The following is a 22,272-nucleotide window of genomic DNA, read 5'->3' as shown; positions in this document are numbered from 1 at the left end:
CGCGCCACAACAAAAACCCCACGGGTCGGTCTTCGTCAACCGTCAGACTCGGGCTGACGGCTGCTGCTGTTGACGGGTCCGGAGAGATACGATCCAACTTATGGCCTCGAAAGTTTCGCTTCCGAAAACCGATCGATCCGCGACGGTGATTGGCGAACGGCAACAACTTGTTGTTGCCGCTGACTTTCTGGCGCTGCTATAATAATTCAATTTTCTGTGACCGTCGCCGTAGGGCAACCCCAGGTCTGCCCAGGTCTGGCCGTCTTGGGCGGGTGCCGTGCCACCACCTAGTTCGACGAAATTCCGAAAACGCCAAAGAAATGCCGGCTTTATTAACCAGTTGGACCCCTGGTTCCTAAACCGGTGCCATCCAGTTCGCCGTCGCTAATTTCGGGACCGACCGAAGGAAACGCCAACCTGTCAAGTTGATATTTCATTTTCCTTCGATGGATTGCGTGACGGAACTGTGGGCCGCGTTCCGGCGGATCAGCCCGTTCCTGTTGCGCCGAATGATGATTTAATTTGTGTTTATTGCAATACGCCTTTGCCTCGACCGTTCGGTAGCTAATCCTATTTTCGCGTTTTACGATCAAACGGTTGGCACCCGTTCGTTCCGAGCCGGGGCGACCCTTTGATCTTCCGAACCCGGGCCCCGGGAGCCCTCAAGATGCTGTGTTCATATCATTCCCTTATTATTCCATCGCACGGCATGCGTTACATAAATAAACACGTTGCATAAATATTTGTTAGCCTTTGGGAAACTAGCTAGCGTCGGGTGGCTCGCCGAGGCTCAGTTGAGGCGTAAAATGGTTTCCATAGCACCCAAGGGAGGGCGCTTGCTATCGCTTAATCAAACACATACCTGTCTGTGTCTGGGTGGCTATGGTGCGGCAGTAATTTATCAAAATGATCGACTTGTGAATTTTTTACTTCCAACTTCCGGGCGAACCAACCAAAGTTCGCGCTCTTCTCGAACTCCCAATTACGATGGGCGAAATGCCTAAAATCAAAGTAGCTTAACACACTGAATTTAATCACCCGGAGCCGGGTTGAGTGCGGCACCAGACACCAACAACATGGCCACCAATTCATGCCGGGACCGGGGCGTGAAAATGAAATGAACTACCATCAAACAAGTCGCCCAACGTGCAACAAGTCACGCCGCGCGCCAAGTCTACCACGACATCCGTCGGGCACAGTACATTAGCGACGGGGCCTGTGGCATGTTCCTAACCTCGAAAAGTGTTTTGTGCAAGGCTTCTCACACGGGGACCTCTCCGTCATCGCCGTAGCAGCAATCCACAATTCCACAACCCATTTCGGGCAGCATTCCGGCCAGGATATCCGGTCCCTGTGTGGGTGTCGTCGTGTGTCTATTCTGCAGGCTCATCGTCCCCGTCGGTCGGCTCGGGCGAAAACCGAACCAATAGCGTTGGCTTTTGGCGCTGCCTGGCTTCGAGTGTGGCAAGGTCCCAGTGGACCCTTTCCGGCGAAGCTCCGGCACTCCATCCTCCATTAACATGTGGCTGTGGCACCGCGGCTCCCACTAGGTCGGAAAAGCTGCCAGCGAAGCGGGATCGAAACTCGAAATGAATATTTAATCGTGTAATTTATTCGTGTTGTGGCGCACACCCAGCCGTCCTGCCCGACACCACCGGCACCGATTTGCCGGTTCACCGAAAAGAAAATTCGGTGCCAAAAGCTCCCCAACAGAAACCCATTAGCCGGGGTAGGGTGGTGGGTGCTCCCTCCGGCACTCGCGGCGTTGCCAAAAAACGCGAGGAAAGTGTGGCAACGAAAAGCCGACGGGCATGAAAACGGCCGTCACCTGGCGCTTTGTCGCGGATCGCCTTCGGCCTCCCACTCCGGGGTGGTCTTCGCGAGATGATGGATGCCTGGGACTTGAAGGATTTTGCTTTCCAGCTCGCCGTGAAATGCCTCTATCCGTTTGCGCTAATGCACCGGCGACCGGATCGGACTGTCTGACGATCAAATCTCCACAGCCATCGATTAACTTTCCGTCGAGCGCCCCGTGCCTTTTTCAAACCCTCGTTAACTGGAATGTCAGCTCGGCAACCCGGCAAAAAATGTGGCAACCGCCAACTCCTAATGACATCCTTTACGGCACAGCCGATGGCTAAGGGCTTAGGGATCGTCAACTTCATCCTACCACCCGCTTACTGCCTTTCTTACTGTCTCCCTCGTTGCCTGGGTTTCTTCATGATTGCGGAGAGATTATCGGAAGGTTCCCGATGTGGTCCTTGCACTATGCACACGCAGCTGTTTGATTGTTTCGATTCAGCATTCACTCAATATAGATTCTGATTTCTTATACTTTACGAAGAATACACAATTTAGATGTTCAAGCTTGTCCAGCTTACTACTTTCACAAGTGAAAACTAAATTATGCTTCTAAGACTACTTGATCGATATGAAGCCAACTTAAATAAGCGTTTGAATATCGGCATAGTTTCACTGAGCTGTCACCGCCATCCTTGTTAATTCGCAACATACTCAATCCAATGTCATTCTTAGAAAATGAAATTATTGATGCAAAAACGACAAAAGATATCCAATTCTATGAAACACTTTGCATCACAGCAAAATGCTCGCTTTAAATTGGCTTCTCACAAGCCTTAAAGAACACCAACACTAAATTATAGATTCGAACGGCCCAAAATCCGCTTTGGCTTAGAGTCGAGCAACACCCAACTCAACAACCCAGGACCGGCCGCCACGGTTTTTCCCACGCCCACAAAGTTGTTCGAAACTTGAACGGCTTCCAAATTTCTGTTTTCACCCGCCCCAACAAAAAAAAAAGCTGGCGGAAGTGTAAAAGTCGCCAAACCACACCGAATGCTGCGTCGGTGGCTGCGAGGTAAAGTTAGAGAACCTAACGCGGCAGCAAGAAATTCAAGATTTGTGACGTTCGACGGACGCAAACACCGAGCTGTAGCGATCCATCGCCACAACGGAAATTAACCGATACCGAAAAAGTTGCTGCCTTTGGCCACAGGCAGCTTGTGGCCGGACTTGGGCCGGTGCGTTTACGTTAACGGCGAACGAAGGCAAAGTCCCAAACCAAAAGAAACCCATCACACCCAGCTTCATTACTGGTGGTGCTCCTTGAGACTTTGGCCTGGGTTCGTAAACGCCCCAAAACTCGGGCGTCAGTCCTTAAGCAAGATTATGCTAACGTAGATTGGGCGTAAGAATTGCCCATTGAATGCGAGAAGAAAAAACAACTTTACCGAACTTGCTAATAACGTGTGCGTGCCTTCTTCGAGCATCATTTATGCATTATCGCTAGCTGCTGATGCTGCGATAAATCGATAAACAGACCGCTCCTTCGTCCGATGCGTTTTGGCGGGACGAGCCAAATGACCCGTCACTTGCCGTGTTCGCTCAAACCGGAAATCGGGAAAATCAACCAAATCTCCCACTTTATTGGGAGCAGCTTTCGTTCAGTGGCCGGAGTTTGCCGATGATTTGCGTTCGGTTCGCTGTTTCCGGCCGACTCAGCTACAATTGCCACTCGTTCGCCTCGTTTGCGGTCGATGGAGACCAGCCCCCGCCTGCCTCTGGACGGCAAAGTTTCCGTGTAGCCCACCGCAAGCTGCCGTTTGTCTTCGCATTGGTCCGTAAAGTTGGTCCCGTCGAGCGCCGAGAGCGCGGTGCTGCAACAAAGTTTCACGTCACCAAAAACCCCTGGCCGTTTTGATGACGTTTTGTTGCCGTCCCGTGGCTCCTTCCCGTTTTCCGTTCGCCACGGACTCGAAACTCGAAGCAAACAAAAACTAAACTACACGGCTACGCAAACCAACAGATGGAAAACCGGAGACGGTCCCCGAAATGGCCGTCGGCAGGCTACGGGGCTTTGTTCGGCGAAAGTTTCTCGGGCCGTTCGCCGGAACGGCAACAACCGGAACGGTGCCGTCATCCGGTGGGCGGCCCGGGCACAGCCCTCAGGCTGTTCTTGGGAGGGCCGGGGTGGGGCGGCCATCCCGAGGAAAGGCACAGCAGGAGACCAGCCTCGGAGCTCAACGGAATAGACGTAGAAAAAAGTTTCCTGGTCAGCCGCCGGGCCGATCGCGCGGGCTGTTCGCGAGAAACTTGAGCAAACGCCAACTGATCCCGAGGATATCTTATCTCTCCCGTCCCGGACTGTTGCAAACCGGAAGCCGGACCCCGACCCGATCGATTCCCAACCGTTTTCCCGCGGGCGAATAGGTTTTCCCACCATGGTTTTTGGTGAGATTTCACTTTTTCGTGGAGGTGCCGAAAGCCCTCGCGGTGTTGACTTGATGAATGAGCCTAGTGAAAATGAGATTTTAAAAATTCACCGACAACGGATGGCGAAAATGTTTCATGTTGAGTAACTTAGGCTCATTCGTTGCTCCTGCGTCCGTGGCGGACGCAGCGTTGAGATAATGAACCGATAAGGCTAAAGTAGCGGCAAACGCGATGGAGCCTTCAGCATAAAGCTCATCACTTCTTTCCCGCACGATCACGGACGATTCACCTTCTCGCTGTTTCTCTCGAGGGACACAGTTTTATTAAAGCCACCGAGCAGCACCACGTTCACCGCTCGCGGCACGAACAACGATCATGCGTGATTGAATTTGATGTGCGCTATTTCATTTCACCTCGCGCGTCCTCGAGGCTTCCACGCGCATACCTTCACGGCAAGGAATTTCATCTTTAAGCCGGGGAGCCAGAGAAGGAGCTCGGCCGGAAAAAGCCGGCCCCCGGCGTGGTAATGACGCACAACGACCTAGCGTGAGCGAGGCAGGACGCTGAATCGCTGTAATGCTGTTTTTTCCTTACTTTATGCTCAACCCCTGTTCACAGACCAAGCAGCTGCTTCTGGCCCGCTGGTTGTCGATGTCACCGAAAGGAACCGATTTGTGCCCGGTAAAAAAAATGCTGGGAAATTCATTTTCTCTCCCGGCCCGGAACCCGAACGCCCGCGGGAAAAAGCCGGTGCATAATTTATTAAACAAAGTTTCACGGACTGGCGAACTCGGAGCGCGGAGCCGAGACTTATCGTTTGACATTTGTACGGGAGGCGAAATGGCAAAAATGGCCGTTTAACGTTTGCCATCTCGTGGACAGGTACGCGGCCCGGAGGCCAACTGGCCAGGCGAAAACGATTCAGCAGTGGCAACGTAACGTAATGAAACGAGTGGCCAAAACGAGGTCGTAGAACGTTTTAACATTAATAATCGGCCTCTGGGACACCGCGATGCACTTGACAGTCGGCGTCAAGAAACTTGCGGTAATAAAGTGCGAAACCTAACACCGATGCACCGTGTCACTGGCCCCAATATGAGCCCAACCAATCCACTCACCGAGGGCTCGAAGCTTGCCCCAGCCAAATCCGTGTCACTTCGATTCGAAGCTAATGTCGCGAGGATCAGAACACGTCGAGGGTCGCGTCACCGTTACGGGCGAAAGTTATGTAAAACTTGTTGCCGTAACAGCGATGACGGGACGGTGGCTTCATGAAACCTTTTTTTTCACGACGGATTTGCCCAGAACGTCGGTCCCGGTGTGCGCTCGTCGGTGGTGTCGTTGAAGCGTCAAATCATCGCACGCCGATCCTACACGGCTTTGATCCTCCGTGGCCTGCATCAAAACTACGGTACCGGTCGCCATGTAACGCGCTGGTGATGTCGATCAAAATCCTGGACCCCTTCATCGTCGACGTCGATTAGCGATGGCCCCCGGGAGTCTCTTGTTTCACAGCTACCGGAATGGGCCACCAGCAGCGTCACCGTCGGCGTAAGAATCGGAAGCTTACCGGCTGGGGTCCGGACGGAGCAACACGATATGCCGCTGCCCAGCACGGTCCCGTGGAGAGGATTCCGGTTGGACAAAACGCTTGGGCTGTTCCGCGTAAAGGCTACCCGTCAAAGTCCCGCCTCACACGATGGCGAACGAGTTTGGGGCCGGTTGGCACCCGGAGCCAGCCCGGACCAGATTCGGCCAGATCGTCGCTATCGCAAATAGCTTTCCGCGAGCGAGCCCGACACCGCGCTCAACAACGGTACCCGGGTTCGTTTGACTGAACATTTGTTACTTTCCCGGGCGTGTTCCATTTTCAGTGCCTCCGACCAAAGCTCGGGGGTCAAAGCTGGCGGCACGGACAACGCACGGCCTGGTTTCATTAAAAATGCTTCCAGCGTGCCCGCCGACGGGGAAGGCCGTCCGGCGACATCAAAGTGCTTAAAAATAGATAGAGCTTCGGAACGGTGGAAAAAAGCCCCACACAGAGGCCTCCCTTAATTCAGCAAACATCCCCTCCTACGGGTGCTGGTGCTCCAGAAAAGCTAACCTTGCACAGCTTAGGCCTCCAGCGGCAGAATGTTTGCAGAGTGAAGCACTGAGAAAAAAAAACCTTGGCCACTCACATTGATCCGTTTCACAAATTCATCGCCCCCTGTGCACTGTCTGTGCCCGATGGTTGTCTCTGTGTGTAACGCCACCCCGTCCCAAAACGTGGAAACGTGAATCCATTTAGTCCTCAACCCCGTGAGAGAGAGAGAGCTGCGCCAGCCCCAAATTCCGACATTTGGATTTCGAGTTTTCAATTATTCATCTCATTCACGGACGACGATGAGATTGATTCGTTCCGATCGATTTGGCAACAAAATAGAGTGCCGGTGGCGAGAGTGACCAACTCTGCGTAACGGTCGTCGACTGTCTCCTTGGGGCCGTCCTCGACCGTCCATTGTGCCGCAATTGGATTGATTGCTTGCAAATTGATTACGAAACTGATCGGTTCGGTGTAAACTGCGATTCTCGTGCCATCGGGATCGTCCTGCAGCTGCCTGCCGACAAGATTCCGAGTACCGGACCGGATGCTCCCCACAAAACTTGACTGTCTTATCGTCGATTTCACTCCAGATCAGATCAAGAATCTCTCCCGGGGCCCCGGGGCCTGGTTCAGGACGCTCCCAAGTGGGGTGTGCTTCGTCGACCTTACACTGCGGGCGCCCTTTCCGTCTAGCAGATTTCAGAGACCGGGGACACAGGGAGCATTCGGTAAATGAATTCCCAGCATCACTTGGGCACTTATCTTGGGCCCGGTAACCAGCAACGGGGCTGTCCCGAAAGGGGTTCGTACGAAGGTACGAATCTGAGACGCTTCAAAAGACACTTGAGGGATCTCATTTTCAACTGAGGTTTCTGGGCGCTGGCGACAACGAGGAACTACTCCATTCCAAGACACCGGCAGCAGCAGAAAGTGAACTCCACACGAATTGACTTATTGCCCCGCCATCGAAATCGTTGTCGTGGCCGAGCGATGTTCAATCCAACTATTCCGGTCCAGTGACGGGAAGAATTCGAGAGACGGGCGAAGGTCCGGGCGAAGAAGCTGTGAAGTGAAAACCTGGTCACCAAGAACCCGCACTGCCATACAGGCGTTTGAGAATGTTGTACGGAATTTTCCTCCCAACTGCTGCGTGGGTCTGGGTCGCTATTGCATGCCGTTAGCTTGTCGGAAACTCCATCGGAAAGAATCGTCACAAGGATGGATGATGCTTGGGTCGCTGCAAAAAGTTTTGCGTCCGACTACGCCGGGCAATCCTACACTCGCGCGAGTCATTAACATTTCTGTGTGTGAACCGACCTAAAGGTACCCTGGTTCTTCTCCAAATCACGTCGAACGTCGGGTGGATCCTCATGGATCCGCTTTGTCTGCGTAGCGTTTTGTTAGGTTAGGGTTTTCCGAGAAGCAACATCCGGCCTGGGTAAAGGTCAACCCGTCCGGTGCGCTCGTGCCGCGTACCTAATGGTGACATCCCACGGACACCAATTCGTATTAAAATTTGACATTTACCAATCGCCCGAGAGGTCTACGGGAAGGGAAGAAGCGCCAACGGCACAGATAACCCCCCAAAGGGTTCACATTGATGGGCGGGCGTCATCGGAAGAAATCCCACGCGCGCACATGCTAACGCTGGCGGGCCAGTATCAGTGTATCAGATCCCTAGGTGGGCGCTTTACTTTGTCCCTCACACCCTGTGAAGGTAGAAGGATAAAAGCGAGCATAGCGTAGTCTCCCAGAGCGCCCCAATGTTTGCAGTACAATCAAAAGCAGCCGGGTGACGGCAACAGGCAAATCACGGAACAGCGGGCGACCGGAACTCCGTGAAGGAGTTGAAGGACGCGAACACGCTGAAGGCGGGCGCAGACCACCTGCGCTTCGGATGAAAAATGTTCCCAATAACATTCATCCTAATTCGACACCGTCGTCGGGCGGATTTGGGTGACAAATATGATTCCGAATTTTCGATTCGTTTTCGTCCTGAATCCGCACACGAGCCACGGGCATTCGACGGGCGACGCGAAAAGGTCAAACCGCGCGTCAATTCAGACGGCCCCCGAAGGTGTTGTTGTTTGTCCTGTTTCTTTCCACCGTCCGCCCGCGTTTCTGATGAAACAGATACACCAGGACCGGGCCAGGACACGCCGTTGCTCGTAGCGTTTCCGTTTTCCGAACGGGAAATGATACACCTCTGCCGGAAGTGAATATCAATTCGGAATCGGCGAACGGATATCTCGCTGAGCGAGGCATGCGGGAATGCGGATATCTGATTTATGAGCAAAGTTCAATAAGTCTTCGATGGAGAACTTCCACAAAATGGCGTTCGTCGCCGGCCGGTTTTATGGGACTTTACGAATGACAAAAGGCTATTGGGAATGTTTCTACGATAAGATTCCGTCTCATGCGTCCTGCCCACTCATTTGAATGAATCTTCTTTCTGTTCAACGTTTTCAATGTCGTTTAGTTAAATTTAAAAGTATAATGTTTTTGAACTAATTAAAGCCAAAACCTATAACAGAACACAGAAGTGAGTTCGCAGTTACGTAGCATAAATACATAAATTGAAATGAATGGCGAAATAAACACATATGAAAGTTCAACTTTTTCGATACTTTACAAGAACAAGGGCAACTGAAAAAGAACGACCCATATCGATAGAAAACGATAAATAACGGACTAAAATTAATTATGATCTGTAACGAACCATTTGCCATTTGAAGGTTGAAGGGCCCCAAAGTACCAATGTTTTAAGAGCTTCGAAATCAATTTGGGACTTTTATCGTTTTCTAATGAATTATTGCATCGCACCTCGTAAAGTTCCCGGTCACCGCACAAATGGATCTGATTGAGTATCGAACCGAATGGTGCGCGTATTGTTGGCAAACTTGAAATAGGAATTTAATTTTACAGCCACTTCATCCGCTTCACCTGTGCTCCTGCCGTCGTTAATGTACTAAAGTTTTGGCACTGCTCCCGCGCAGTCATTAAATCGAGTGATTTCATCGTACGCAGCGACAACGATTGACCCCTTCATTGGCCCCACCGCAGCTCATCTCATTTACGGCCCAGAAAACGATCGAAACAATTTGTTCCATCCATCCCTTCGGTGTCTTTATGACTCTGCCTACCGGGAGCTGGGAAGGAAGGCAACATAAACGCTAATGAAAAAACATTCCTCCAAAAATTATGTGGTGGCCACTCCGTTGATCCATCCTTTTGGGCCACGTTGCTCTATCTGGCGTGAAATCGGACCATAAACGGAGGGCTAATCAAAACCCCCGACGAAATGTGCGCCGACGAGAGGCCGGCTAGTTGACATTTATCGTCCTTCCGGTTGTCCTTGTCCACGTGCGCGTGTATGTGTGTAAATTATTCGCCCCATTTCGATGACAAGACGGGGACACATCAGTCGCCGCGTGATGAATCGCCTTTCAGCGGAAATGGGCAAACCCGAGATAACGGGCACTAGACGTGCCAACTCGCGGTGACACTTTGGTCCACATTGTGGTGATTAACTTTGGTGGCGGCCATGTTGGTTGGTCAGACACAAATCCCCGCCACTGCCAGCCGTTTCATGCACGGTCGAATGGAATCGATTAGAGAGGCCCGGGCTGCCCGGGGACCGACCCAGAGACTGGCCACCGAATTCAGTGGCTTTTCGGCTTCCGGCCAAAGTGCCCCACAAAACATGTCCCATCACCACCACCAGCCATGGTTGGTGTGGCATAAAAGATGCACTTACACAAACACACCCAGAGGGAGCGCTATCTCACTTTACATCACGAGGCATCAGAAACCGTGGTCCGTGCTTGGAGGCGAACATAAAAACCTCAAGACATCAGCACCGAAGGATGAACGCTGCACGGTTAAATGGTGGACGACGCCACAGGGAAATCGGTATCGATCCTTCCCTGGAACCATGGCCAATCCTCCATGCCTGCTACGGAGAGGTGGGGACTCCCGGCGCCCACAGGTAAGTTGGCCCAAAAATAAAGAACGAACGAAGCCCCGATGGAGGCGCCTAGTCGGGCGTAACATTAAAATCTTTTTATCCTTGCGATAAAAAACGCCAGCACCATCGGGGCCGTCGTCGTCGTCGTCGTCGCATCGCCAAGCACAAAACCATCGGCGTTTATCGGCCGTGGCCGTGGAGGGCAGAGCTTCCACGAAGCACTCCGAGGTGACGGTGGGCTCTTCCTGGAAGCGAAACCCCGAGCCCCGGGATTTTCCTGCAATTTTAGGCAGCAGAAGATTTCGTCGTCCTTCGATCGATGAAAGGGACACCGCCGTCGGAGGAGGATGTCACCGGTGGCGCAGGGTGGAGTGCTGAAGGAAAATGCACATCTTTTATGGCACCACCGAAGACGACGACGACGACGACGTTGCTGATTTTGGGAGTGAAATTTTCTCAATTATCGTTTCAAGTACCGGGCACTTTACTTCGGGATGACGATGGTTGCTGCTGCTCGGTTCCCGATAAGAACAGCGCGAACAGGGACTCAGACTGTGAGAAGAAGGATAAGCTTGGAGGCGACCGCAAGTTTTGTGCGGATTGTTTTATCAGCAGGGAAGCATTTCGGGTGAATTTATGCGTTTTCAAAATGTGCTTTGGGAATATTGTATGGGGATTTAGTGATAAGTTCACTCAATCGGGTGCCATAAGTGAATTCTAGAGTAATCCCAATGATCGGAACCAAGTTTATACTAAGTAACGGTTTAATATTATAGTTTTTTCCAATTTCAACTAGGATCTCTTAAATCTATTTCTTCTCTATCTTATTTTATTATTTTCCATCGTCAACTTTTCGTGATGCGCTAGACTAAAGATGCTAGATGCGTTTTAATCTTTTCTAGCTGTTTTTTGGAATCCTTATAGATCAGTATTGGCGATTGGCGTACGTGTGTTGACCATCTTGTATTTGTGCTCGTAATAAATAATTCCAAGCTGTTCCCACCTACAAATGCACTAAAATCGATTGTGAAGACATAAAACATTGTGCATCTTACTGGTCCCATCATCCTTAAACTAATTTTATTTTAGAACATCGTGCCCTTTTATTTATGAGTCTTTACAATAGTAAGACCTAACGGTCATAAAAGATGCCTAGGAATGCTAATGAATCTGCTTCATTATTAAATTACCCGCCCCACTCGGAACCCATCTGAAGTTATTTATAAGTCACCAGCCCCCATTGGAATCAACCCCGGTCGCTGTAGAACATTGATTAAAATCCCCAACAACATGCGGTTCCCTCTGTATGCCTAGCGGGGTTGCCAGGCCTCCCTGCCTGACGCCGCTGGCCACTGTTGCACCCGTTGCATTCAAAATCTGCCGACAGGTGTCGCGTGAAGCAATTTCTCATTCCGGCACGCCCAACACACGCTGCACTGGACTGGGTTGGCCAAGATCCATCGTTTTTCTTGCCGCACGCGCCCGAGCTCGAGATTGCAATCAAGCTGGCAACACACATGGTCCCGGTCAGCCAGCTCGAGTCATTTGCAAATTTCATCATCCGCCCAATCCAATGTGGGACCCTGAGATCCTGATACTCCCAAACCCGAACGGCTGAACGGCAACAGCAAATTGCGATCATTTCGCACCGCGCTCCGGCGACGACGCCGATCCTTGGAAGCTGCTGTCCGTGAAATCGATCCGACTGGCCTCGTTTCTCGTTCTTCGCCACCCAGGGGGTCCTCGCCCGACTCCTGGCCACACACACATTCGCCGCACCACAATGGCACACAATGCAGCGTAAACAGCGCAAATCATCATGTTCAACAGTTTAATTTGCTGCTAAAAGGTTCGCCCCATAGCATCGTTACCCCCCATTCTTCGTAGTGCGCTTCCGTTCCGTTCCGACAGTAATCGACCTGCTGCTGCTGCTGCTGCTGCTGTTGCAGCACCACAATAGCACCATCTCCAGGAGAGATCCCAGGCGATGCAGCATGTGGTTTGTTTATGCTCTGAGGCGTCCCCGAGAGAAGGAAAGAATATCCGTCCGTGGCGTCGGAACAATGGCGGGGTGACGGTGTATTAGTGAGAGGAAGTAGAAATTGAGGTCGACACAGTGTTGCACTGTTCGTATCCGCTAACGGCGACCTTCCGCCGACGGCACTGGCGGACGAAGGATACCGATCTGACATGCATACCCTCACTCACCGAGGGCTGTGTGTGCCGTGGAGCGGGGATGCTTCTGCCAGGCAGAGAGGCGGACCCCAGCTGTGAACACAAAAAATCCTGCATCCTTTTACGCCGCACTCGGGCTTCACTTTAAAATGGCACCCGCTGTTGTTGTTGTCGTTGTTGTGTGTGAATGTGTAAATGCCACACACAGTTGGCATGTCCTTAGGGCGGCATAATTTAAGCTTCGCACAACACCGTGAAACTGAAAGAGGCGGAGGCCGTGCATGCTGCTGGGGAAGCGAACAGGATATCGATTGCCGTCAACGGCGGCCCAGACCCTCGGCATCAGTGTTTTCTTTGCGGGCGATGTGCAAAAATCCAGGCTGCGCTTTTGGCGCTGAGGACATGCACTACGCTACGTGGGATCCGTTGGCGTCGGTTTCATCGTTCCTTCGTGGAAAGCACGAACGCAAACACGGAATGCGGAACATTGGGGCCATGGTCCGTGTTTTGACGCTGGCGGGACTCCGGGCCCGGAGTGGACGCCCCTTAAACGGACGACGCTTTATGCTCCGGCTTTGTTTCGGGAAATTGATTTGATGCTGGTGGTTTGCTGTCCGTTATGAGCGTTTTGCTGTCACGCTGAGTGGCGGACCCGTTTTTTGGTCCACGACACGCAACAGTGAGAAGGATGCCCTAGCTAAAGCAGGACTCGCCAGGACGGCCACCGGGAAGGTCCGCGGCAGCAGCAGGTCGTTGTTGCTCCGAGACACACCGAGTTGCTGTTTGCAAAATCATCCATCATGTGCGGTTTGCTCTACGGATGCTCTTTCCGCCGGCTTTTCATTCGCTTCTTCGCATGCACCTGGGTTGAGGGGATGGTTTTTTTAAATATTTTCTATAACCGGGACTGTAACTGGCCCCCTCGAGGCCACTTTTTGTGGTCTTGAATGGTGCCGCACGAATCAAACTTCGATCAGTGTCAAGCTGGTCGATATCGGAGGCCTAGGGTACGATATTTTCGGTGGCCCTAATGGGAGGATGATAGCAAAACGGGGTCCGCTTTTTACTCAGAGCCTTTTTGCAGTAGTTTCTTTTCCAACACGAGCGAAGTTCATCAAAGGATGAACTGTTTATTTATTTAACGGGCCACGCACCGCGCATTAGGCATCAACGGAAAGTTTTCCAACGGTCACGTTGAGGCACTGTCCCTTCGATTTAATCTGACGTCTTTCGGCCAATTTCTGGAGTTCAATATCTTTACCATATTCTATCTGGCCGCCGAGCCTGCCCCATTGTGCTGTTTGTAACTCTCCGGTGGCCATGGGCTCCGGCGTGATCGGACCCATTTTGGCATTCCCTCCCAGAGTTTATCCCATTTTCGAAAAATAATGCGAGTCGCTGTCGCTGTCAGTCCTCCGGAACGGTTAGGCCCTTTTTCGATTTGGCTGTGGGCCTGTTTTTCTGCCGCGTCCCATGTTTGCTGACATTTTTATTCAAATCATTACCATACTCTCTCTCTCTCTCTCTCTCTCTCTCTCTCTGGCTCACCTCGCGCTGGTGATCGAGGTGACCTTTTTTCCGTTGTTACCACTCCGTGCACGGCGTCCTGTCACGATTTGTGTGCACGCGGACCCGTGGGCCTTTTCAGGAATTGGTCCGCCTTTTTGTGCGTCCGCCCCTTCATCGGAACGACATTTGCATTACCATTCTCTTCGCGATCGCGTTTTGAGCCGCGTGCGTTTGTTTTTTGCTCCTCTTCTCCGATCTGCATAAACCCGAGGGCTGCATGGCTTGCGCTGCCATTTGTACAGTTACCATGCCCGGCCCCAGCTCCCGGGTCTTCGTCGAAGGCGGCTTTTTGTAGCACTTTTATCGTCTTTTAAATTGCTTTTCCCACACACAAAACCATCAGCGCTCGAGCGAAGCGGGCGTTCTGTGTTTTCCGTCGCGACGGCCGCGCACTTCGCAGACACTCCGGCCTCAGTAAGTCCTCGGTCCCTGCCGGTGCTGGCTTTCTTGAATTACTACACTTCACGAGGCGGGCCGGTTCATTTCTTACTGTACACCGCCCAACGCAAGCTTTTCCTCGAACAAAACACCATTCGAAAAGTGGCCATAAAATCCAATCTAAATTTTTGCCTTTTTGCCACCCAACTCCACGCAAGCAGCGGACGCTGCAAAAAACGGTGGAATCTGCTCGGTTCTGCGCTCGAGCTCTGCTCTCTTAAAGTGCAAACATCGTCCACCGTCCGTCACCGTGAATTGGCCATTAAAAGCGCCCACCGCGAATCGTGAAATCGACCGCCGGAGCTCCTGCACCTGCACAGTGTCCCGGTCTCGGTAGTCTCACCGCCGTGATAAGGTGAAAAATGAATTAAAGCCATACCAATTAGCACGCTCTCGGTTCCACCCCGGTCGCCTGATGGTCCTGGGGTTTGGCGGCAGAACATTCGCTTTTATGACAATGTTCACCGGTGTTCGCTGTATTGTGCGGCATTTTTTTTGGGGTTGCTCTCTATGGACACACCATCATCATCATCGCTACTCAAAAACCGGACACTCAGCAAGGTCTTTCTGGGCCAGCCCGAACTGGGAAACGAGTGGGATCATCAAGAAAGACAAACGACCATCGGGTAGGCTGGCAGGCAGGCAGGGTGGATGAGTGTTGCACTAGGACACACTAGCGCGATAAGACCAACTTTCGTCCCCCCGCAGGTCCTAACGGTGCAAAGGTAAACTTTTCTAAATTAAATCAACCTTGCAACCAGTAAACTGCATGCATGCGCATGGCTTCCCTACGCGGCCGGCCGAGCAGATACCTAGCCCTCTAGCCCTAGGGGGTCCCTTGGTCCCTATTGTGTGCACGCAAACCGCGCGTAGTATGCGCGCGCGCGCGTGAAACAAAACGGAACGGAATCCCCGGCACCAGGAGCGAAAAAAAAACTGCACACCAGAATTATGCTAATGTGCTTATAGCATGTCGTAATAAAAATCCACTCAACCACCACCACCCGAGACCATTGAAGAAAATTCCAGACCGTCGGTGCCAGCGAAGAGAAATGGGCGGATAGTGGGGCAAAAAAAATCGCACGGACACGCGAACCTGATGGGGAAAACTATCGCCACCCCGAATGGCCATCATTAATTTATTTATTACCGTTTGTTTTGCCGCTACTGCTTTTTGTTTGCCGCCGTTTCGGAGCGGGTTTGCGTGAACGAGAAGCAAACACCGGACACCGGTGCAGCTGTCACTGTGACAGATGGCGCCCGCGAATGTGCCACGACGGTTTTTGCACTCTTTCGGTCCGCTAGCTGCAATTTTTTTTTCACCCTTCTACCGGCTTTCGGTGGGGTCCTTCCATTCATTCGCTCCCGTTTTTTCCCTTTCGCTCAACGGGGTTCACTATCCTGCCGCGCACACACATGCACGCTTGCGCACGTACACGGCAGTGAAACAATTATGTGCTAATTAATGAAGCAATTACCGGCGCACGCGGAGCACGTGACACGCGAGCTTAATTCAATCGATACGCCACCACCAGGGCCAAGCCAACAATCGAAAATCCTTCATCCGGTTCCGGTTCCGGTGTTTTACGTTATTTTTCGGTGCGCCTTATCGAACACCCATCGAACGTGTTCGATCATTTGTCATAGGCAGAGTGCGCGGGCGATCGATGGTGGTTACCCGTCAGCGAGGTGATAATAATCCGGTTTCTTCGCTTCCCCGGTGGCACGTGTTTTTTCACCAAACCGTCAATCTCATCAATTTTGCAAATGTCTGTCATCGATTATGAGCGCACACGCACTCAGGACCCAGGGTTTTCACCCAGCACGGTACACGGCACAATGGAAGGATTAATAGGATCCCGCCCAACCCGTACCTGTCCCGGAAACTTATCAGCACCGGCGATGATTAGTGGTGCAATAATTCGTTAATAATTATGGCCGGAGTTCGGGGAGGTCCGAGTGGTCCGTTCAGTGGCAAGGATTAACTCTTTTAGGGGAACATCCATTGGTCAATATAACAGTCGACCCAAATGTTGATTAAATGTTGATTGTCAAATGTTGATTGTCTATTATCATCTTGCTCCACATTGCGCACAGTTATTAAAAAGCCAATTCAACATGTTCCTCGCGGCCGAAAGTCTGCCGCAGACGGGACACAAATATCCACCACCCTCTCTCGTGTCGGGTGCAGTCATTGGCTCCATTAAACTGCCTGTTAACCGTCAAGAAATCAACACCACCCGAGCAGCGGCATCAGCCAGAGCCACGGCTCGCGGAATGACACAGCGGGCGGCTCACCCCGGCCGTCACGTCCGGCCACTTCCGTCCCGTGCTTCCCGTGATGTGATTTATTACCTTTTAACCTACGGCCTATGGCATGTTGCGCACGGTTCGGCTGGCGCCACGGCCACGTACAGCGCGCTGGATTCCGCGCTGCTGGAAGTTCGCTTTTGTCCTGATTTCAGCAACGGCCCTTCGGCACATTCGGGTCTTCGGGCGAGGCGAGTCGAGTCCATGTTCACTTGAAGGACTGCCCCAAACTCGGTGGCCTCACTCATTAACTGATAATGACATGATACGCTGCGGGAGCTGGACGTGTGCGAGAGAGCGTCTGACGAAGGATAATAGGAATTTCGCAGGCGGAATGAAATTTCCTGTTCAGTGCGCGGAAGGCAGTAATACGCGATATTGAATGCCGCTCCGCTCGCTGTGCGCCTTTGCCATCCCGAGCGGCTCCAACTTCCAACCGTCTTCAATATTTTACATTGCAATTTTCAACCCCATTCCGGGCACCATATTGCGTAACGCTTCATCCTCGAAGCAAGTAGGGCAAGGGCATGAAAATCCAAGAAGCCCGTGGGTGCCTGTGCCCCTGAGCACTATAATGGCCATTGCGTTAGCACTGTTGCTGGTAAAAGGCAACCATAAATGAGAAACTCGTGTTGAAGGGTTCATTCTTCGGGTGTTCATACCAACGAACACGCACCGGGGCCAACTTTCGATCCCGTCGGAGGAGAAAATCAAAACAAACGACCATGAAATCGTGCTGGTACGTGCCGGAAAGCCGACATTAGTTCTCCGTAGCCATGGTGCGAGGTCGTACGGTTTTGCCAAAAACATGAAAACTTTCGCCACAACCTTGGCGTGTTTGTGGTCACCATTTTTTTTTTCTTCGGTCAATCGTTTAAAAGATTTTGTCTGAGCGACCCCTACCAGTTACCACCGGCTGTTACCGGATATCTTATCGCACTAATTCGTAATGGCAGTCTATAACACCGAAATCAGAACATCAGAATCAGACCCACACACAGCACAGAGAGAACGCAGAATCTCGGCATACGCCCTCTGCCATCGGCGCTCGTCCTCGTCGTCGTCGTCGGACTTACCAGATAAAATCCTTGCAGTGCGAACAGAACGTGGGCTGCTTGAAGAAGCGCGGTATGAACCGATGATCCTTGACATTATATACGTTCTTCTTCTTCAGCGCGCCCTTGCGACCTCGGTTGCGAAGTAGATGCTTGTTTTCCGACTCCGGGATCTCCTCCAGGGTGTTCTCGTCGTCCGCCATCGCGAAACGTTTCTTTTCCCTCGCTCTCGCTCACTACTGAGCCCACTGCACTCCGCTTTTGGCTAATCACTCCCGTAGAAACTGCACCCGAAGAAACCAGGTGCTACCGTAACGCAGTGTAACGCCTGGCGAGTAACGCGCACAGCAGAATGTAGTGTGGTTTTACTTAGATTTTCGCCATTCGAATCGCGGCACCTCTTCACACTAGACACTCTTCACAAAGCAAGGACACCACGCGCCGGACACGCCGAACACAAAGCACTGGTTGCTTCAGCAGCAGTAGTCGGATGCCGAAAGCGAGCAGGATTCGGCGTGAGTGGTTTCCAGGACGACCGATCGAGGCAGACTGACGGGCGACGATGACGGCGAACGAACGCAGAACGAAGCACACCACACACTACTCTGCCACTACTAGCAATGATACTAATATTAACATCTTCCCCTTTTATGGCCCCATTATTCGGTCGTATCAGCACGTCGCATTCTCTCGCTCTCTCTCTCCACTCTCTCTCTCCATGTGTCCGCTTTTCCGCTCATTGCAAATTAATAATTCTGTTCTGTTTATCGTAGTGATTTCTCGAACCGACGTTAGTTTTGCACCATTGTGCGCAACAGAATGCAGCGAAGGACCTCCTCTGCCCGTCACTAACACGAACACTAAGTTGAGCGCCTCGGTCTGGCTGAGTGCCCCTCTGCGGGATGTTAAGGACCACCGGAAGCGTGTCGTGTCGACTGAGTGGCGCATAAATAACTTTCGATTTTATAGTATGTGTGCCCTATTTTAGTGTGTTGTCTCGTGGGATTTTCGATAATGACACCCGAACGATCAGACAAGATTGGGGCAATAGCTGTTGCGCCATCGTACACAGTTGTTGATAGCGGTAGCCGACAAACATGCGGCCATTTTCATTTACTCGGTACACCAGCGTGGGGTCAACGGTCCACCGTGAAGTGTAATGGAGAAAGTTTCAGCAAGGCCAGCCAGCGAACCACCGTTTTACTCTTCGTCCTCGACACAGAAACGATTGGCCAAATGTCAAAAGTTTAATTACTTTGGCCAAGAAAACAAAGTTTGAAGCAGCCCCGCGGCGAATGCAGAACCGCGAAGAGTGGCCAAAAACGAAGGAACCTTGTGATTGGCGGGAAGAAAAAAAACGCTACAAACTTTTGCGTCAACAAAAAAAAACCAGCCAACACCACAATTTGATCAGCAATTATTTTGCAACGGGCGAACTCTTCCCTTTTGTATCCCAGCATCGTCATCGTCGTTGCTGGCCTCGAATTTCCAATCACCGGAATGGTTTGTCAATTCCCTTCGCGCGCCCATTCTAACTTCCGAAGTGCTTTTTGGTAGATTATTTTCCCGGGTATTACCAACTGTTGCCACCGATCCGTCAACTGGGCGCCTGGAAACACAGTTCCCCGGGGGGGAACTACTGATGGTCGCTTAAAACATTTCTGATAATGAGCAGAGGGCCACCATTAGGGGTGGCTTTGGGTGCTTTTCTTCGACCGAAAACTACCGAATACCGAGGCTATCGTGGCGTGCCCCGGCACAGGACGTAACAGAGTTTTAATTGGAAAACTTCTTCCTCCACTGTCCCTAGTGGGGCACAGCTGATGGTCTTAGTGTCCAGTGCGACGTCTTCCGGGACATCTTGACGTTCCGAATCCCATCCGCACGACTACTAAGGATTCACTGTCTGGTTCACGATGGCCACCCAGTGGGGAACACAAATTGGACAAATTGGCGACGCAGCGTTTCGTAAGCGGCATATCATAACGGACAGGTGCCGGTACCACGGACCACTCAGGACCAGTGCTAATTCAATTAACGCACCAAAACGGCCATCCGTGCGCAACAAAAAGTGGCACGAAGAGTGTCACACGCACCTTTTAAGGCCTCTTTGGGGCAGGACCACACTCGGAATGCGCCAACCACCAAGGTTTCAGCTAAGAAGCAAAGCCAAATGCAACCCACATTGCGTGGCTTCTTTGCCGGTGGCAGCATTTTTGAGTGAACATTAATTTGCACGGCTTCCGATCAAAAGCTCACCGCTGAACGCACAACGAACGGGACTAGAGTGACACGGAGGAGGATTAATTGTGCCTTCCAAACAGGGTGCTCCTAAAAGTAAGCCAATCAAAAAAGGGAACGTAAGCTGGTTCCATCGGCAAACAATAAAACTCCTTCTCGATGCTGCCTCGTCAAGCAGTTTGTGAAATGTGGAACAGATTAAATTGGGAAGTAAACATGGCAGCTGCAATAAAATTAATAGGCTATTTAATGAACTTCGTAATTTCGATGATGAACGAGCTTCCCACAACTCCGTCGCCCAGCACTCTCTCAAACTCTCCTCAACACTCTCTTCTGGCACAGTTTTCGCACCGTCAATCGCTGGAAAATTTCCGGTGACTTAAAATTACTTTCGCAAATTAACCATCCAACGACTCAAAGTACTGTAACCGGTGAACTGACACGAATTCGCATTCGTCCCCGTCGTACTAGAACATTCGTTGCGAACAGAAAAGGGTCAAAAACCTCTACCTCACTACAACCGAAAGGACTCCATTTTATCTTCGGTAAAGTCCTGAACTAGACTCCATGTTGAGTGAGTTTTAAAATATTGAGCACGATCCAACCCCGGCCATCGAGCCGGTACATACGAAAAGCGTGGCAAAATTCATCATCCTCCAAAACGGGACGAAATCATGGCCTCGCACAATACCAATTCGTACGGCACAAACACCGGGGCCGAAGCGGACACATTTACAGGACATTAAACTTGTTCCCTGCCGGGCTAGACTAGGTCGGTGACGCTCGCGGGCGGTCCCGGTGGAAGGACGAAAATCGTCGGCCGCCGTCGTGTCTATTATGCCGCTGTCAAAACGGATGTCCCTGGCGCAACCAGAAGCCCGCCAAGCCCGAGTCCGAGTCTCTCGCTGGCTGGGGCTCTTCCATATTTGATTTGTCGCGCTCCGATCGAGTATCTCCGAGTTCCAATCCGCTTCGATTCGCTCTCGCTCGCCATCCCCCGGTCGAGAGCAAATCGCTTCGATTCGCAACGCGTTCGGGGGACAGCTCTGCAGCATCCCCCCTTTTCGCTGACCAGCTCGTTCTCTTCTCTCGCTCGCACCGTGGGGCCACAAATCTCAGCAAAAGAATTGACATAAAGATAGAGAGCGAGAGATCGGGCAGGCGAGAAGCAGCTCGCACAAAATCGAAACCGAAAAAAAAACCCGAGGCAAGGGAATTTTAAGCAAAAAAATAAGGAAACAAACTAATGGCACAAAAAACCACCTCACAACAATCGCACACGCTTTTTTGTCTCTTCGCGATCTCTCCGCGAACTCTTTTCGCTCGCTGCCCCATCGGTGACCCGATACCTTTGACTCTCTCGCTCTCCCTCTCTCTCGCTCCCTCTCTCACTCGCACGCTCTCGCTACACTTCAGTTACGATAAAAAGTTACTTCCGCAACGGTCTCTGGCTCGAGCTCGGTTCCTTTTTCCCCGTTTGCGGAGATAAATCGAATCTCCGCGCTTCCGAGTCAGCGAAGACGATTCGTTTGCTGCGGATGTCACCGACCACCAGGCCGCCCAGGTCAGTTGGCTAGCTTCGGCCAACAGCTCGGCTGGCGTTCTAGGCCCCAGGATCGTTCCTTTCCGCACGATAAATTTCCCGGGTTGTTCTGGGTTGTTGAGAATTTCTGACGACTTTAAAGGGTCAGAAGAATCGTATACCGAAGAATGCAGCGCACAGGTCACTACACTGGACAGAGCAGCGGATAAACGCACCGACACGGACACCAGATCGAAACCGGGACACGGCGGACACGGGGAACGGCACACAAAAGCACACACGCTGACACACACGGCTCCACTTAGCGGAACACGTTCGAACCGAACCGCATTACAAATCAAAGTTGTTGTTGTTGTTATTATCTTGATTACAGAGATTTTGAGCCTGAAGCTTCTTTCATCTCTTTTTGCAGGTTTGTAGGTTTATTGGTTTGGATGGTTTTGTTGGTTGGTTGGTTTGAAAATGAGCCAGGAGATTTCTTTTCACGATGGCGCCACCGCTAACAGAGACTAGGAACGCAGAGGACGGAACAGAGACTAGGAACGCAGAGAGAGAGAGAAAAGTTTCTCTCTTTCTCTCGTTTCGTGTTCGGGATTTTCGTAGGTTGAATCGGGAAAATCTCTTGGGAAAAATTACTGAATTTTCTGGCACTGAA

At 51.6% G+C, this 22,272-nt stretch overlaps 1 protein-coding gene across 3 annotated transcripts in view; it reads right to left on the bottom strand.

The window, feature by feature from the left end:
* The window catches only part of LOC131205689 (protein kinase C, brain isozyme), a 48,218-nt gene extending 26,156 nt beyond the window's left edge, over nt 1-22,062 (bottom strand). Inside the window, exons 1-2 of one of the 3 annotated variants that reach the window (XM_058197897.1) lie at nt 21,989-22,062; nt 17,855-18,447 (exon numbers count right to left, since the gene is read on the bottom strand). In XM_058197897.1, the coding sequence (XP_058053880.1) occupies nt 17,855-18,036 (182 nt within the window). In that variant the 5' untranslated portion in view covers nt 18,037-18,447; nt 21,989-22,062. Of the gene's footprint in view, nt 1-17,854; nt 18,448-19,410; nt 19,550-21,778 lie in introns of those variants that run through there. The other 2 variants (XM_058197895.1, XM_058197896.1) reach the window with 2 other exon arrangements.
* Between the last annotated feature and the right edge of the window lie 210 nt (nt 22,063-22,272).

This window comes from Anopheles bellator, chromosome 1 (assembly GCF_943735745.2).
Source record: "Anopheles bellator chromosome 1, idAnoBellAS_SP24_06.2, whole genome shotgun sequence".
NCBI classification, from domain to species: Eukaryota; Metazoa; Arthropoda; class Insecta; order Diptera; family Culicidae; genus Anopheles; species Anopheles bellator.
The sequence above is the reverse complement of the archived record's forward strand: the minus strand, read 5'-3'. Positions and strand labels throughout refer to the sequence as shown.